Source organism: Haliotis rubra, unplaced genomic scaffold (assembly GCF_003918875.1).
Source record: "Haliotis rubra isolate DU_JTF1 unplaced genomic scaffold, ASM391887v1 Scf183, whole genome shotgun sequence".
Classification (NCBI taxonomy): Eukaryota; Metazoa; Mollusca; class Gastropoda; order Lepetellida; family Haliotidae; genus Haliotis; species Haliotis rubra.
This window is the reverse complement of record NW_025765814.1, coordinates 507775-525282: the sequence shown is the minus strand read 5'-3', so window position 1 is coordinate 525282 and position 17508 is coordinate 507775. Positions and strand designations below refer to the sequence as shown.

Sequence of the window (17508 nt, the reverse complement as noted above, 5' to 3'; positions counted from 1 at the left end):
GGAAACGATTCGGACTTAGTCCCAAAAGTGAGAGGTGGGCTTCGTTTCCGGAGCATAACTCAAGAACCGTTCAGTATTTTTCAACAAAACTTGGTAGATCTATGAAACAGAACCTTAAGTTGTGCCTTTTGCTATTTGCCGATTTTTGGCATTTTTATTTTTCCCAGTTTCCATAAAAACATTTTGAACTTAGTCTCAAAAAATAAGGATTGCTTTCGTTTCCGGAGCATGACTCAAGAACCATTCAATATTTTTCAACAAAACTTGGTAGATATATCAAACCGATCCTGAAGTTGTGCCTTTTGCTATTTGCAGATTTTTGGCATTTTTATTTTTCCCGGTTTCCATGGAAACGATTCGGACTTAGTCCCAAAAGTGAGGGGTGGGCTTCGTTTCCGGAGCATAACTCAAGAACCGTTCAGTATTTTTCTACAAGACTTGGTAGATATATCAAACAGAACCTTAAGTGGTGCCTTTTGCTATTTGCAGATTTTTGGCATTTTTATTTTTCCCGGTTTCCATGGAAACGATTCGGACTTAGTCCCAGAAGTGAGGGGTGGGCTTCGTTTCCGGAGCATAACCCAAGAACCGTTCAATATTTTTCAAAAAAACTTGGTAGATATATCAAACACAACCTTAAGTGGTGCCTTTTGCTATTTGCAGATTTTTGGCATTTTTATTTTTCTTGGTTTCCATGGAAACATTTTGGACTTAGTCTCAAAAAGTAAGGATTGCTTTCGTTTCCGGAGCACAACTCAAAAACCGTATAATATTTTTCAACAAAACTTGGTAGATATATCAAACAGATCCTAAAGTTGTGCCTTTTGCTATTTGCAGATTTTTGGCATTTTTATTTTTCCCGGTTTCCATGGAAACGATTCGGACTTAATCCCAAAAGTGAGGGGTGGGCTTCGTTTCCGGAGCACAACTCAAAAACCTCTCTATATCTTTCAGCAAAACTTGGCAGATATGTGAGGCAGATCTTGAAGTGGTGCCTTTTGCTATTTGCAGATATTTGTGATTTATTATTTTCTCGGTTTCCATGGAAATGATTCGAACTTAGTCTCAAAAAGGAAGGGATGGGTTTTGTTTCCGGAGCACAACGCGAAAACTTCTTAATATCTTTCAGCAAAACTTGGCAGATATGTGAGGCAGATCCCAAAGTGGTGCCTTTTGCTATTTGCAGATTTTTGTCATTTATTTTTTTCATGATTTCCATGGAAACAATTTGCACTTAGTCTAAAATCAAGCTGGACTTTAAGTAACTGTCAGATGATTTGTTCTTTCAAAGATGTGGGGGCCGGGGGGATATGTCATCTTCTGATGACTCTTGTCATGTACAGCTACAGTATAACCTGCAGTGATATGATGGATAAGTAGCTTTTGTTAACAGTCACTATTTGAAGGTGATTGCTCTGCTCCCTAACTTCAGAGCTGGCTCTTCGAGAGATTCTGCTGTCTCTGATCCAGCTTGTGGCACAGACGGGAAATAGCAGCCAATGAACTGCGACTGTACATTCGTCTGTTCCTTGTCGAGGGGTACCCTGTGGTGAGTACTAATGAGCTGTCTTGTCCGTAAGTCTAAAAAAGTTCTAATAGATTTTGAGGACCTTTCCCAGAGGCCCAGATAAGCTGCGTATCCGGGTAAAATATGCATAGAAAATTTCCAATTACGCATTGAAAAATAATTGTTGCGTACCAATTACACATTTAAAATGTTAGATACGCAAAAAGTTTAAAACAAATGCGTGCGGAATATATTTATAAAAATCGCTTCCGTAATGAAAAAGACATCGATTGCTATCAAGTTGTACTGTTAGTATAGGACTAGTGTTGTACTGTCAGTATCGGATAAGTGATTTTTTTATGAAATCATTTCCATTATATTTAAGTTGGCTTTGATTAGGTATGATATAAGGCGGCGGGACATACCTGCTTAGTAAACTTACTTAATGACATAATACTTAGGTGAGTAAAATGACTGAAATACGCACATATTTGAAAGCAGTGGGTAACTGAAAATGAAATACCCACTCAACATTCATAATACCCGCTCCAAAACATACAGTGGGTACAGTACCCACATGAGCTAAATCTTATCTGGAGCTCTGCTTTCCTGTTCAAGTTTATTAAAAGGTGGGCCTTTTAGGGACCTAACATAATCCAACTTCCCATCACAGGAAACATGATTGTCTGTGTTTGAATGAAAATGCTGCCTGCAAGATCTGGGTTAGAAATGGTCCTCTTGTGTTGTCGTAAGATGTGATAAACACAATCAAGTGGTCAGACTCACATATTTGGTTGATGATTGTCATTGGATCCTCAAGATTCTCGTGATGTTGGTTGCTGAATTATCTGCCCCAGAGTAAACTATTAACAGACCGCCGTCATCCAGCTGGAATATTATTGAGTGCGGCATTAATACTGAGTGAGAATACTACATTGAAACTGTTGATGATTACCTCCCTTCAGGACTCGATCTTGTCAACCCTGATGAGTGTCGTGGAGAACTCCCAGGTGGAGCCGTGCTACACCATCACCTTCCCCACGTCCCGGACAAACCCACCAGCTGCTCCAGACACAGGTCAGACATTTGGACAGGAGGTCAAGGTCATTTATCTCTCAGCAACAGTTACTACCTGTAGTTTGTATTCTCTAATTGTACAGGTAGCACTGGGGGTAAAAAGGATGTTTCTATTTCATATTAAGTTACTAACAGTATATGTATTATAATAAATCAAATAAAACAGAATTGACAGATAACATCCTATTAACAGCTTGCAAAAATTGGAGAATGGTGTAATTCACTACCAACCCTTATTTTACTGTCTCTAATTATCTTCTGTCTTTTTCTGTTGGAAAACAAGACCATGTTTAAAAATATGTTTAAGAAAAGGACACAGTTTGATCATCTTTCTGTTTTTAAAATCTGGAATTAAAGAGACACATTTATTTTTATCCCTCCGGCATGTAATGCAGGGGGATATAGTCGACGGCTCGTCCGTCCGTCCGTCCATAATCATTTTGTTTCCGGAGCATAAGACCGTTAAATATTTTTCAACAAAAATTGGTAGATATATCAAACAGAATCTACAGTGGTGCCTTTTGCTATTTACAGATTTTTGTCATTTTTATTTTTCTTGGTTTCATTGGAAACGATTTTGACTTAGTCTCAAAAGGGAGGGGTAGGTTTCGTTTCTGGAGCACAACTCAAAAACTTCTTAATATCTTTCAGCAAAACTTGGCAGATATGTGAGGCAGATCCCAAAGTGGTGCCTTTTGCTATTTACAGATTTTTGGCATTTTTATTTTTACCCGGTTTCCATGGAAACGATTTGGACTTAGTCTCAAAAGGGAGGGATGGGCTTCATTTCCATCGCACAACTCAAAAACCCTTAATATCTTTACAACAGAACTTGGCAGATTTATGAGTCAGATTTTGAAGTGGTGCCTTTTGCTATTTACACATTTTTGGCATTTATGTTTTTCATGATTTCCATGGAAACGATTTGGACTTAGTCTGAAAAGACATCAAGCTGGACTCTAAGTAACTGTCAGATGATTTGTTCTTTCAAATATGTGGGGGCCGGGGGAATATGTCATCTTCTGATGACTCTTGTGTATATTTTTGTTTGGTTTGGGTGTTTTTAGTTAAATGATTTGCTTTATTTCAGAATCCTCCGAAGACCCCTGTCCTCAGTATGTGTGGTGCAAAACAGCCATGCAGTGTGACATCAAGGACTCGATTACATGGCCGCCGGTCAGCAATGGCTTCAGTGTGTCATGGTGGATGAAAGTAGCAGACGTCACGGACGACCCTCTCATGCACCTCCCAAAGCTGAGGAAGGATCATTCATCATCACTTGTCTTCAATTCCATCAATTTCAGTGAGTACCAGAAACCATGGCAATGGGTCATCCTCAAATCAGGCATTCTTTGGGAGGTATCATGATATGCTGTTTATGATACTCTGTTCAAGTATGTGTGACAAGTAACAGATTAACTCAAGTATTTTGAAAGATTCCAGTGATCCTTAACCATGTAAAGCTGTTTTGAGTACTATGTAAGACTGAAGGAGAGAACCTTCTGAATTCTTAGCACATGTTGTTCTCATGTTTTTGGTTTGACTTGTTTTGTCTGTACACCAAGGAACCCGTGAAGGTCCGGGTTAGAATATTGATCTTCAGTAACCCATGCTTGTCATAGGAGGCGACTAACGGGATCGGGTGGTCAGGCTCGCTGGCTTGGTTGACACATGTCATCGGTTCCCAATTGCGTAGATCGATGCTCATCATGTTGATCACTGGATTGTCTGGTCCAGATTTGATCATTTACAGACCGCCGCCATATAGCTGGAATATTGCTGAGTGCGGCGTAAAACTAAACTCACTCACTCACTCACTGTACACCAAGGAAAACTGACTCACTGACTGCATTGAAATGCGTTTGCTGAAATGATTTTGAAAATGTTCTTGTAGATGGCGAGTGCAAGTCCGAGGGCTCCCAGAAGAACCTGTCTCAATACCCTGTCTGCGAGTGTCTGCATGTACTTTCTGTCGGCAATGTTGAGAAGATGTTTGAAGTGTGGATTGATGTCAGGACGAGATCATTTGTATTTAGGTACTGAGAAGTTGCTGATCTTTATGTCATGTGATCATTACCTTATGATATGTTGGAGCAGTGGGTGGCCATGTTGGTAAATCATTTGCAAGTGTGACTGAAGGTCTGTGTTTGACTCCCACCTGATGGGGGGTATAAAGTCTATTGATGTTGTTCCATGGTGTGATATTGCCTAAATGCTGCAAATAAAGTGTAATCAAAACTCACTCATGCACTCATGGAGATTATCCTTCAGATTCCCTTTGATTATTCTTACCTTCATGGCCTAGAGGTGAGAGTGTGTGCCAAGAATGTGGAATGTTCGTGGTTCTATCCACCTAAAAATCTTTAAATGATGGTACTTGTTCTTACCCTGCCTGCAGGTTCAGAGGACATGACATGGACTTGGCAGCTGGGAGTCATTGTACTGTGTCTGAGTAGGGTACCCATGTTAATCTTGGACATGGTATCTCAGTGGGCTAGCTCCATCGAACTAGTCTGGGCTAGTACAAGATGCCGTACACTCTCGCTTTTATGTCGTTGTATGGATCATAGTAGTAATCTTCAACACAACTTTAAACCCATTTTACCAGACCTGGTTCATTAAAGTGGCAATGTTTGTGTTACCCAGAATAACAAGTGGCTCATTGGAGACTGAGGTAATGAAGGAGTCGAGTTCTGACAGAGTTATTTCCCCCTGGCATGTGGCATCACTTGGTTGTTTCCTATGAAGAGAAGCTGAATGGAAGTACCCTTGTTGGGAAGGTAATCTACTATACAATCAGCATGACAGTATCTAACGGTTACTAAACTTTATCATGGTTGTGTTTCAGTAATGAAATATATCAAATGTTGATATGCTGAAATAGCGTGTCCCCCTTTACATGTAGTGATTTTACAACGTGTATGATACTGTACTGATATAAACACAGGGATTTAATTATGTATTTATACAGTGTGTCTCTTGAAACTGTACTGATATGAAAACAAGGGATGTATTGATACAACATATCTCTGGGTAGGGGGTGAAACGGTATACTGCGGTATTAGTAGAACCGCATTGTTTTGCCTTCAGTTCGGTGTACCGTAATGCAATCCCCGAAATCAGTATTTTCGGTTTTTGTACCATCGTTTTATTAACCTTTTTTAAACCTTTTCCAAAATGTTGAGAAATTGAATCATTTTGTCAAAACCTATGAGTTTGTTTTCTTTCTGCATTATCTTCTTATCTCATATACTCTTGTACCGCAATACGTACCATACCATGGAAAGGGCGTACCGTTTCACCCCTATCTCTTGGTGCTTTATTGATACAGTACAGTCTGAATACAAATATGACTTGTGCACCTTTAAAAAAAATTTAATCTCAAGGAAGAGAACACTTTGTATTGTGTGCTTACGGTAAAAGTACCATCTCCTGTTTAAGGTATATTTGCTAAGATACACTGAGGTTGAAGAACAACTGATTGTGTATGCAATGTGCATAATATGTTTCAGCTCAGTTTGTACGAAAAGTTGATTTGTGGTGAATATGTTTGCATGTCATGCAGTAATATAGCATGTTTCATTTCTGACATTAGTAGATCTACTGTTCCTTTCCATATTACAATATCCTGGGATTGTTTCAGACCCTGCTTGTCATAGATGGCTGCATGTCAAGGGAGATAATTCTGGATTACCCGGCCAACTTCTCACGCAAGCCGACGTCATCTGTGCCAATGCTGCTGGTGGGTCACGTGAAAGAGGAGCCTACGGACATGGGGCACTGGCACCTGGGAAACATGATGGTCTTCAAGACAGCCAGCCTCAGTCGGGAGTGGTGGTTCCACCATTACAGTCTCGGGCCAAATCTGACCTCGGTCAGCAAGTGTGACTGCTCAGACATGAACTCCATTTATGTGCCGTACCTCTCCAAGGACGTCCTGTGTCAGGCGGATCTCTCGCTCGATGTCCTGGTTGGAGCCACAACGTTGTCGGACATGGAGAAGGCGAGGGTAAGGAGGACAAGATTCATCATGTTTTGTTGCCATGGTTACGGAGACATGATTTGTGTCATGATCAAATATATATCACTCTGTTTATCTCCAAACATGCTGGGCTATACATCCATACCTTTCAATACAGAATATTTCATGCCAGTTGCTCTCCCTGCAGACATCCACTGTCCTGACTTACTCAGCTGAAACACCATCTTGCCTGAGCCAGTACTGCTTCAACAGCCTACATGAGATGCTAACGAACCTCGGACTCGTGCACCCAACGGCTTCCCAGGATCCCCTGCTCTTCCAGAGCCCGACAATGCTGAAGTGGACAGAACTGGGCCGCCTCCAGAACCGATCCCACCAGACACTGGAGAAAGCTGTGGAGCAGGTCGGGGGAGTCTACACATTCGTCTTCATGGTGGCAAAGGTACTGAAAAGACACTGCTTCTGCTTTTGTTTACAGACACTTGTCACATACGGAAATCTTTCACAAATGGCAGGTTGCAAACATTTGTGTTCCGGAAATAAAAATGTTCATATTGATGTTTTCCCAGTCTCAGATTTTCAGAATTGCAGCCATTATGTACAACTCAAAGAGTGAAGGACCACCTGATTCTTTAATGTAATAGGGTATATCTATCATGCCATGACACATTAACTGTGGTTAAAGGAAAGCATCGGATGGACCTTCACATTTTACTGATACATCTGGACATGAGGTTTAATTGTTATTAAATAACTAGTTGAAAATTGGTTTCAAAACTCTTGCTGTTATATCCAGATTGAAAATATAACTGAAATGATGTTGTCATCTGTTAGATCTACGAGGGTTGTAGCGAAGAGAGTGACCCTGCGGAATGCCGCCGGGTGGAGAGGCTGCAGAGTAAGATCCTCCGACTCCTGTTCAGCCTCATCCACCATCTGCCCCATCTGGCACTCGAGTTCCACAACATCCAGGGCTATGCCATGTTGCGGAAAGTTCTTGTCACTTCCAGGAGCATTGTGGGATATGAAGTCCTCAAGGTGAGGCTGCTTGCGGTTTTATAGCTATTTCTTAAATTTAGGCTGGTTGTTGTTAAGGACTAGGTCTCAAAATTAGGCTGATTGCTTTTTAATAGATAGGCCATATGTTAATCACCAAATCTACACTTTTTCTGATATGATGTAAAATCTTAGCTCACTATAGTACAGAGGAATCATTTGTACATAGGACTGCATACAATGATTATTATAAGTTGTTCACTGGTCATGAGGGGGACATGGATTGATGTACCCTTGATGTTTGTTTATGTTCCCTGAGCCCGAAGTTGACATTAACAAACATCAAGGGAACATCAACCTATGGGCCCCGAGGGAGCAGTGAACAACTTATTATTTTTCCTTATCCTGACTCATGCTAATTATGCTTGTCTCCTTCCTCTTGCGAATGATAGTGGAACACTTGAAATCCCTTGAAGTTCCCTTTAAAAAAGCAGACGTAAAATCACTCACCCAAGAGTAGCGTCCCTTTCCTCCCTTTATGCTCTTATAACATACTTTGTATCGCTGTGCTAGTTTTTCTAACCTGAAAAGACGGGTGAGAATTTGGTAAGAATCTGATATTCATTGAACCTACTCTGATGTGGCAACTTTGTTCATATGTACTACTGCAGGCACTACTGGATTCCTGTACCTCGGAATCGCTGTTCCGACCCGACATGCGTCTGCATGCGTGCCCATACTGCGTCAGGGCACTGAGGCCGTGGTGCGTGACATCTCTATCCTTCAGCAACTGCTGTTGTCCTGGCGCATCTGGGAGAAGGCAGAGGAAGGAGTGATGGAGCTACTTTTCCAGTCTTTGCAGACTCTGATACGTCCAGACCATCAGCACCGGGACGTCAACATTAAGCAGTTCCGCGCTTGGGGAATTATGAACAAGATTTTCTATATTTATCTGGTAGGTTCGAATTGCCTTCTATTCTGTTTGGGTGCTGTTGTAGAAATGATTCTGACCACTACCCTCAGTTATGGATGTCTGTTGAAAAGTCACAGACACTTAGTTCATCTCACACCGTGACTAAAATTGATCAACGGAACTATCACTAGCTGTCAATATTTCAGGAACGTATCCAAGAAGGCCTGCCATCTATGACTCCAGTTGTTGGGCAAGCTGTGTCGGCCATTGTAGAGGGCATGCTGGGATTTCCTCCTGATCCAGTAATGCTTGTGGCGGTCACTGACTTCCTGTTGCTGGTCCACCCTGCGGCCAGCACGTTTATCGTTCATGCTACGTCCAGTCACTTCCTGCGCTGCTGGTGGGGTACGTAGACATCTTGGACAGTTATACATGACAGCCAGAATGATTTCCTCTTTCAGTGCATTGTATTCACCTTTTAAGTATGTCATCCATAGACAACAATGACTTGACTGAAAACCTTGTGTCCGTGTTATTCTTAACATTGATGTTGCTGTTGATGTCAGATAACAAGAATTGAAATTTGGTCCCTTTCTGCTATCAAAAATGTTGAGTTTGGTATTCAATTTGGTTTAAACAATGCCTGTTTCTGTAGCAAATACATCTGCCAAGTCGACACCAACTACAAAAGTCACTGTGCGTAGCCGATCTGTGAAGAAGTCTGTCTCGGGATCAGAGGATCAGAGTGACGATCCAAGGTCAAGGACAGATGGGGGAAGCAGCAATACAGGTACGCTTCTGTTATGCTTACATTATGACAGAGGCTGCTTTCAGGGAGTTTTGTAGTATGCAACATTGTGAAATATAATTTCACGGTACTGAGTGAGTGAGTTTAGTTTTACACCGCTTTTAGCAATATTCCAGCAATATCACAGCTGGGGACACCAGGAATGGGCTTCACACATTGTACCCATGTGGGGAATCGAACCCAGGTCTTCAGCGTGAGGAGCAGACGCTTTAACCACTAGGCTACCCCACTGCCCCTCACGGTACTGAATTCGGTTTGTGGTATATATTGTTGACCTTTGAGTATGTTCAAATGGGTCACATAAATTTCACAAAATTCTATCCTTTCTAGAATCAGCAGGTGATCAAGAGGGTTCAGCAGTCAGAGAGTCTGATTCTCCTTCTCTTGGAAAGGAGGACCTCTCGTCTCTCCCCTCACCAGACCTCAGCACATCAGAGTCTACTGACTTTCCCCCAATACATCCTAGCCCAACCATCATGGCCACGCCAGGCTTCTCACACTCCCAGAGTGGGGATGAGATTCTCCAGGGGCAGGTACGAGTCCGGACCCACACTCTGAAGGAAGCCTCCATCACTGACACAGAGTCCACAAGCTCAGAGAGTAGAGCAGGAAACGGGTATGATGGGAGTGCGGAATCGGAACGGCATTTGGAGATAAGTGCTAAAGATCAGAAGATTGTGATTAGAGAATCTGAGGGGTCGATCGTCAGTGAGGAGAGCCAGCAGACGTCGTCGCTGTTGTCAGCTGTGGAGGGAGAGAAGGATGAGGATATGGAGGACGGTCACATGGAGTTTGATGAAGACGAGAAGGACATGGGAGAACGGGACGTGGGACTGGTCACCCTCTGTGCTAGTGAGTAGAAGCCAGAATTCAAGTCAGATTGTTGAGTGCCCAGTTCAGGAAAGTAATCAGAGAACTGAGGGCATCGTAAACCAAATTCTGTGATAGCTTTCTGGAAGGAAGCCTTGGATATCTGTTCATATGTCTTCAATTCCAAGGATGTCATATGATACAGGTCAAAAGACTCGCATGTCATTCACCTTTTATCAAGAGTATGGTTACAATCGTTACTAGCATTGCTGGGCCCTGTTTCACAAAGCTCTCGTAAGGCTAAGATCTCGTAACTTTCCTACCTCCTATACTGTAACATTGACTTACGATAGTCGTAGCGCTTACGAGAGCTTTGTGAAACAGGACCCTGGCCCTCAGCTTCTCAACAATTTTAGCACCATGAGAGTGATGTAATTTCATCAACTGTTGATCCGGTAGTGAGTGACAACTACTTTATGTCATTGTTCGTAATATTCAAGTAATATCATGGGTGGGGACACCGAAAATGAGTTTCACACAGTGTGTGTGTACTGAAGAGGGAATCAAACCTGTGTTTGGTGTGATGCGTGAATCCTTTATCTCCTTGGCTACCCTATGGTTCATGTTCTTTGTAACATTCAGCCCATGGCAGGCACAGGAGTTTGTTAATGTTCTCCTGTAATGAGCTAGGTTCCTTGGTTGTGACTTTGGTGCACTTCCATCTTGTTTTCCTTCAGATCTGCTCAACTACCTGAGTGACTTGGTGGCCAGACTGCCAGACAGCAATGCAGACAGGATGTACAACAAGGTGCTCAATGCCGGCAGCCTCATTGTCCTGGCCCAGAACAGCTCTCCACAGATCAGAGAAGCAGTCATTAGGGTATGTGTCTCATACAGGTTTAGAGAACATATAAAGTTGGAATAAAGATAATTTGAAATGAATTGTTTCATTCAACTTGGATAACTGTGTTACTTGTTTTGGTAAAATCCTCAATGTGTTTAGGAAAAGATGTTTTTGTAAAATGTGATAACTTTATCAAGGTTGGCATTATGTAGGTAAGGTCATACCTTTATCGAGGGTGGGTGAGGTCATACCTTTATTGAGGGTGGGTGAGGTCATACCTTTATCGAGGGTGGGTGAGGTCATACCTTTATCAAGGTCAGGATTAGCTGGGTGAGGTCATACCTTTATCGAGGTTGGGTTTAGGTGGGTGAGGTCATACCTTTATCGAGGGTGGGTGAGGTCATACCTTTATCGAGGACATACCTTTATCAAGGTCAGGATTAGCTGGGTGAGGTCATACCTTTATCGAGGTTGGGTTTAGGTGGGTGAGGTCATACCTTTATCGAGGGTGGGTGGTGAGGTCATACCTTTATCGAGGACATACCTTTATCAAGGTCAGGATTAGCTGGGTGAGGTCATACCTTTATCGGGTTGGGTTTAGGTGGGTGAGGTCATACCTTTATCAAGGGTGGGTGAGGTCATACCTTTATCGAGGACATACCTTTATCAAGGTCAGGATTAGCTGGGTGAGGTCATACCTTTATCGAGGTTGGGTTTAGGTGGGTGAGGTCATACCTTTATCGAGGGTGGGTGAGGTCATACCTTTATCGAGGACATACCTTTATCAAGGTCAGGATTAGCTGGGTGAGGTCATACCTTTATCGAGGACATACCTTTATCAAGGTCAGGATTAGCTGGGTGAGGTCATACCTTTATCGAGGTTGGGTTTAGGTGGGTGAGGTCATACCTTTATCGAGGGTGGGTGAGGTCATACCTTTATCGAGGACATACCTTTATCAAGGTCAGGATTAGCTGGGTGAGGTCATACCTTTATCAAGGTCGGGATTAGGTGAATGAGGTCATACCTTTATCGAGGGTGGGTGAGGTCATACCTTGATCGAGGACATACCTTTATCAAGGTCGGGATTAGCTGGTGAGGTCATACCTTTATCAAGGTTGGGATTAGCTGAGTGAGGCCATTGCTTAATTATGGTTAGAGTTAGGTGAGTGGGAGTTACTGTGAATAGTGGTCATGTCACATAGTCTGGGCTGTACGGCATGTGGTCCTCTCCTGCCAGGCTCCATCTAGTTTAATCCAAGAATTGCCTGTTTATGATCCTTGTTCTATTATGTTAGGCTTTCATAATACCATAGACTCTACTCCCACGTTGCCTGAGGTCTTCACCCCGTAGTCCCGACATTTTATAATTGAAATATTTCTCTGATTACCCAACTTACCCAGCTGATTGGGATGTATACTGCGATGGCACCTCCACAACATCTGGAGAACTTCGTCAAAATGGATGGCTTCTCCCTGTTGGCCAATCAGATCCACCAATACCCGGCCCGGAAGGAACACATTGAAGCAGCTGTCTCCATCATGTTGGAACGGTCATTTACGTTTGAAGACGAGTAAGTTTGTTTTTGATCATTAATTCCAAAGTTGTCATTGGAGGATAGTAATGTGTTTGACCTAGGCAGCTGAATCAGATCCCCTGAGTTTCCTAGTGAAAGGATTTTGCTTGTTTCCAGGTTAGATGGGGAGATTGTGGAGTTTTCCAGCCTGCAGCAGTCATCTGTGGTGCTGCTGTTGTGCCTGATTGAGCAGACGGCACATGACCTGCCGCTGTGCCACAACACTCTAAGTCTCCTTGATCAGGTCAGTATACAGATTCCAGGTGTTCATTTATTCATGATCCCCTATGTTCAGCCACTCATTCTCTTTCAGTGAACTTGTAAATAACTTGTTCAATCATTTCCCAATCACCCACCCACAAGAAATCTGTACGTATTCTCTGGCGTGTTGTGTTTTGTGTTTGTACCCTGTGCCATGTTTTGCAGCTCTTGGTCCACTGCCCAATGCTGTCCTCCATTCTCCTGGAGCAGGGCTTGATGGAGGTGCTCACCAACCTCATCACCATGATCAACAGACAGACCAACAGGTACGTCACTAGCTCTCTCATCACCTGGTGGGACAGAAAGCAGCCTTGTCATTACAGCATAACGTCTGTCTGTGTCAGCGCATGCCAACAGTACTTTGCTGGAATGCTTGGCACAGATTTACACTCATCTGTTCTATAGCTGTATCTGTAATAGTGCTGACTATGGCTTCATGCTCTCACTTGATACAGGAATACAGTCAGCTTCTGAGCACAAAACAGTAAAAGCAATTGTCACTAGCCAAGAGTCTTAGTGTTTTAAGATTAGGATTTGTTTAGGTTAATGTCGCAGCACAACTCTGAGGTTTTGGTTTAAAATGTAAAACTGCTAGTGAGAGAAAAGGACCTAGGCTTGTACCAGCAACTGTGTTTGTAGGCTTTTCCCTATTTGAGGAAACCTTAAGAACTAAAGAACCACTAAACTTTGTTTTTGTTACTCTTTTTAACCATACATATGAAAGATTTGTGGTTAGTCTTATGCGCGGAACACCAAATTTATTCTTTAAAAACTTGTGGTTAATTAATACCGAAGCGATTAAAAGTGGCCAAAAGTCGCCTTGCTTCCTCTCGCCCGCCAACGAAACCACAGACAGGTTACGTGAACTCTGTCGCCAGAGCACTGCAGTGACGTCATATGAGGAACGATTTTCAGTTAGTTGTATAGAAAGTGTGTAGCACGCCATCATTTTGATGATTTCTCGACATGAACTAACGCATTACATGCCGAATCGTTGCTTTGTCGCCAATTGCTCCTAGGGTCGGGTGATGGTGTCACCATGCACAGATTTCCACAGGACCCCGCAGTTCGTGGCTAAATGGGTTATGTTTGTGAGTGCGCGGTTTAGCTGTTGTGGAAGCCTGAAACGATATCTTACTTGTGTTCAGATCGCTTCACGGAAGTTAAAGAATCAAAACTACTTACTAGTTATAGTAAAATATGTATATGATTGATGACCATAAAGATTTTCCATAACACAACTTGTAACATAACGCATTTCTTCCTCGGAAGTGAGGTTGTGGTCAAGTAACAATAATATTGTAAGTAGTATTTTATTGACACCCACCTCGCTGCCAGAGAGAAATTGTTATGTTATACGCTATGTCATGCAAAATCCTATTGGCTATCAATAAAATACATATTTTTACTACCAGTAGAAAGTAGTTTTGATTTTGTAACCTCGGTGAAAACAAACCTAAATAGCATTTATCCTCAGACTGGCGGATGTTCCGACACAGGGCCGCCATTTTGAAAATCGTAAAGTCTGTTAGCATTAATGAGATTATAGTTTGTTTTCATCAAGTTAGAAAATCAAAACTACTTTCTACTCAGAGTTAAATATGTATTGGAATCATAACCAAAAGGATTTTGCATGACACAACTTATAACATAACGATTTCTTCCACAGAAGCCGAGGTGGGAGTCGAAGTCACAATACTGCTTGAGATAAATGTCTTGCTACATTCACATGGTTAATGTCCACTCACCAGTATGTAGATACTAGTCAATGTGCGTCTTTATATTTGGTCTTATAATCCTAATTAGTTTATTATCATACTTTTATGAATTTTGAAACTAAATTAAAAGCTGACTATCTGCTGATACTTATAGTGAATTCATAACAGAACTGTAATATCTAGACATTTTATAGTTTGCCAATGTGAATCATAATTCGCACATACGCCCTAGTGTAACGCTTGTCTGTCTCATTACACTTCACTGCGAAAACAATTATTCTGTTGAATGCCACGACAAATGAATAAAAACAAAATGCAAATATTAAAATTAAAACAGTTATAGGAACAATATCAGGCCATTACCTTGTTTGAGGAATGTATCCATCAATATCCACAAAACTGTTCCAAATGATGTGTCTTTTAACAGTTTAATATACGAAAAAAGTGATAAATCTGTTCAGGTATTGGTGTATAGTCTCATTGGTCACCCAAGATAGCACACCTGGCAACTAATTGCATAATGTCCGCCTTTCATTAAAAAAACAGTAATTTAGTTAGCCAATAATGGGCAATCAATCAATGTATTGCGGTTAATCCTTTGAAAGAAGGACGTTGTTTTTACGCAGACACCGACACGCAGAGTGTATTCAGTATAGATTAGTAAATCTACATACATAAACACTACCTTTTGACAATTCCGCTGTGTAAGATAAAAGTAATTAATCAATCACCATGTTATCGGTTAATCCTTTGATCGATGTTTATAATGTTGAATATTTACTCCAGACACAAGAAATGACAAATGGGAACCTTTGTCGGGTAATCTAAGTGTGTTACCACTAATTATACCTGTTATAAATTCATTAACTGACCATCAAGTGAATGATGACAAATAACATGTGTAGGTTTATACCACCTAACACGGGTTACAACATAAGGAGTATTAATTGCTGTATTGCATGTGAAAACTTATGGGCCGACACTGTTTTGAGAATACAAACAGATTTTTACATGACATGATTAAATATCGAGGTAAAAACACAGAAATGGGATCAATTTGGATCAGTCATTATACAAATAGGGCCTAACGACACCAATCAATTGTGACAGAAGCGTTTATGAAAACAAGTTGTAACTCGGAAACTAGGCAAAGCAGGAGACAAAATTAAATGACAGTAGATTGTGAGAACATATAGCTTTCATTTTCCACAACAATTGTCACGATTTCAGGTTTATACAAGCCTGTAAACAAGATAATTTTACCCCTAAAATGTAGATGAATTCTGCATCGGCCCTCAAAGCTATTCCTCATATGATGTCACAGAGTCGCGCCGCTCTGATTGGTTGAAATTTTGTTCATGGGTGAGAATTGTGCACTGTTGTCAAAAGGTCGATTTAAGTCAATTAAAGGTCGAAATGAGTAGTTTTAATGACGGGTTTCATTTATAACGATGCCAGTTAGTGATTTATGTATTTTACCCCTAGGGTTTATGTGACCTTTAAGAACAATAGAATGACAGCGGTGTAGGTTTGTAAGTTAAATACATGTTTGTATCAACTTCTTCCCCTCTTTCAGGCCGACAGATGTAGTTGATTCAGAGAGTAACCTTCTGCTGCTGGATGTACGAAGAGTCCTGTGTACCCTGGCTGTCAGGGAGTTCAGGTAGGGAGCCCCGGTTGGTCGAGATAGCTGTCAGTCATAGCATATAGGGACCGCCTCCATGGTCCAGTAGGTAAAGAGTCCTGTGTACCCTGGCTGTCAGGGAGTTCAGGTAGGGAGCCCCGGTTGGTCGAGATAGCTGTCAGTCATAGCATATAGGGACCGCCTCCATGGTCCAGTAGGTAAAGAGTCCTGTGTACCCTGGCTGTCAGGGAGTTCAGGTAGGGAGCCCCGGTTGGTCGAGATAGCTGTCAGTCATAGCATATAGGGACCGCCTCCATGGTCCAGTAGGTAAAGAGTCCTGTGTACCCTGGCTGTCAGGGAGTTCAGGTAGGGAGCCCGGTTGGTCGAGATAGCTGTCAGTCATAGCATATAGGGACCGCCTCCATGGTCCAGTAGGTAAAGAGTCCTGTGTACCCTGGCTGTCAGGGAGTACAGGTAGGGAGCCCCGGTTGGTCGAGATAGCTGTCAGTCATAGCATATAGGGACCCAGCCTCCATGGTCCAGTAGGTAAAGAGTCCTGTGTACCCTGGCTGTCAGAGAGTACAGGTAGGAGCCCCGTTGGTCGAGATAGATCAGTCATAGCATATAGGGACCCGCCTCCATGGTCCAGTAGGTAAAGAGTCCTGTGTACCCTGGCTGTAGAGGTACAGGTAGGGAGCCCTGGTTGGTCGAGATAGCTGTCCATAGCATATAGGCCTTTGGTCCAGTAGGTAAAGAGTCCTGTGTACCCTGGCTGTCAGAGAGTTCAGGTAGGGAGTCCTGGTTGGTCAGGATAGCTGTCAGTCATAGCATATAGGGACCCGCCTAGGTAAAAGAGTTTGGTCCAGTAGGTTAAGAGTCTTGTGTACCCTAGCTGTCAGAGAGTACAGGTAGGGAGCCCTGGTTGGTCGAGATAGCTGTCAGTCATAGCATATAGATACCGCCTCCATGGTCAAGTGGATCAGTACTCAGAATTATGGGTTATCTGTCCTTCATGAATGAATGTTGGTATTCTACATTTTTGATTTACTGGTTTCTGATTGAGATACTGAATATTAAAATGTGTCTTGTTCATGACAGTTGGAGTGGGGTGACACACTACCAGCAGGTAGAGGACATGTTCAACCTTCTGAAGGCTTTGGAGGACAAGGAACAGGCATCAGGTATGGAGTCTGGCAAGGAGTAGCGGGAGGGTAGGGGTAAAGTAGGAAGGACAAAAGGAGTGGGTAAAGCAGTGATGAGAGTGCTAAATGTTGAGAATTAGGGTGAGCGGATGGGGCCAAGAGTCACCAAGAAAAAGTGAAGAGAAGAAAAGAAAATACATGGGAAAAGATTGTTCAGGCAAGGGATGAATTACTAGTCTTGTTATATAATT

The 17508-nt window shown here is 42.3% G+C and overlaps 1 protein-coding gene across 1 annotated transcript in view; it reads left to right on the top strand.

The window, feature by feature from the left end:
• LOC124273673 (lysosomal-trafficking regulator-like) overlaps positions 1–17508 on the top strand; it is a 110764-nt gene that overhangs the window by 55091 nt on the left and 38165 nt on the right. Inside the window, 21 exon segments of the mRNA XM_046708946.1 lie at positions 1433–1485; positions 1487–1549; positions 2473–2584; positions 3675–3887; positions 4479–4620; positions 5231–5291; positions 5293–5364; positions 6228–6593; positions 6754–7008; positions 7401–7604; positions 8234–8272; positions 8275–8517; positions 8682–8880; positions 9131–9265; positions 9614–10135; positions 10831–10973; positions 12340–12509; positions 12630–12756; positions 12939–13039; positions 16068–16154; positions 17214–17296. Coding sequence (XP_046564902.1) covers positions 1433–1485; positions 1487–1549; positions 2473–2584; positions 3675–3887; positions 4479–4620; positions 5231–5291; positions 5293–5364; positions 6228–6593; positions 6754–7008; positions 7401–7604; positions 8234–8272; positions 8275–8517; positions 8682–8880; positions 9131–9265; positions 9614–10135; positions 10831–10973; positions 12340–12509; positions 12630–12756; positions 12939–13039; positions 16068–16154; positions 17214–17296 — 3390 coding nt within the window.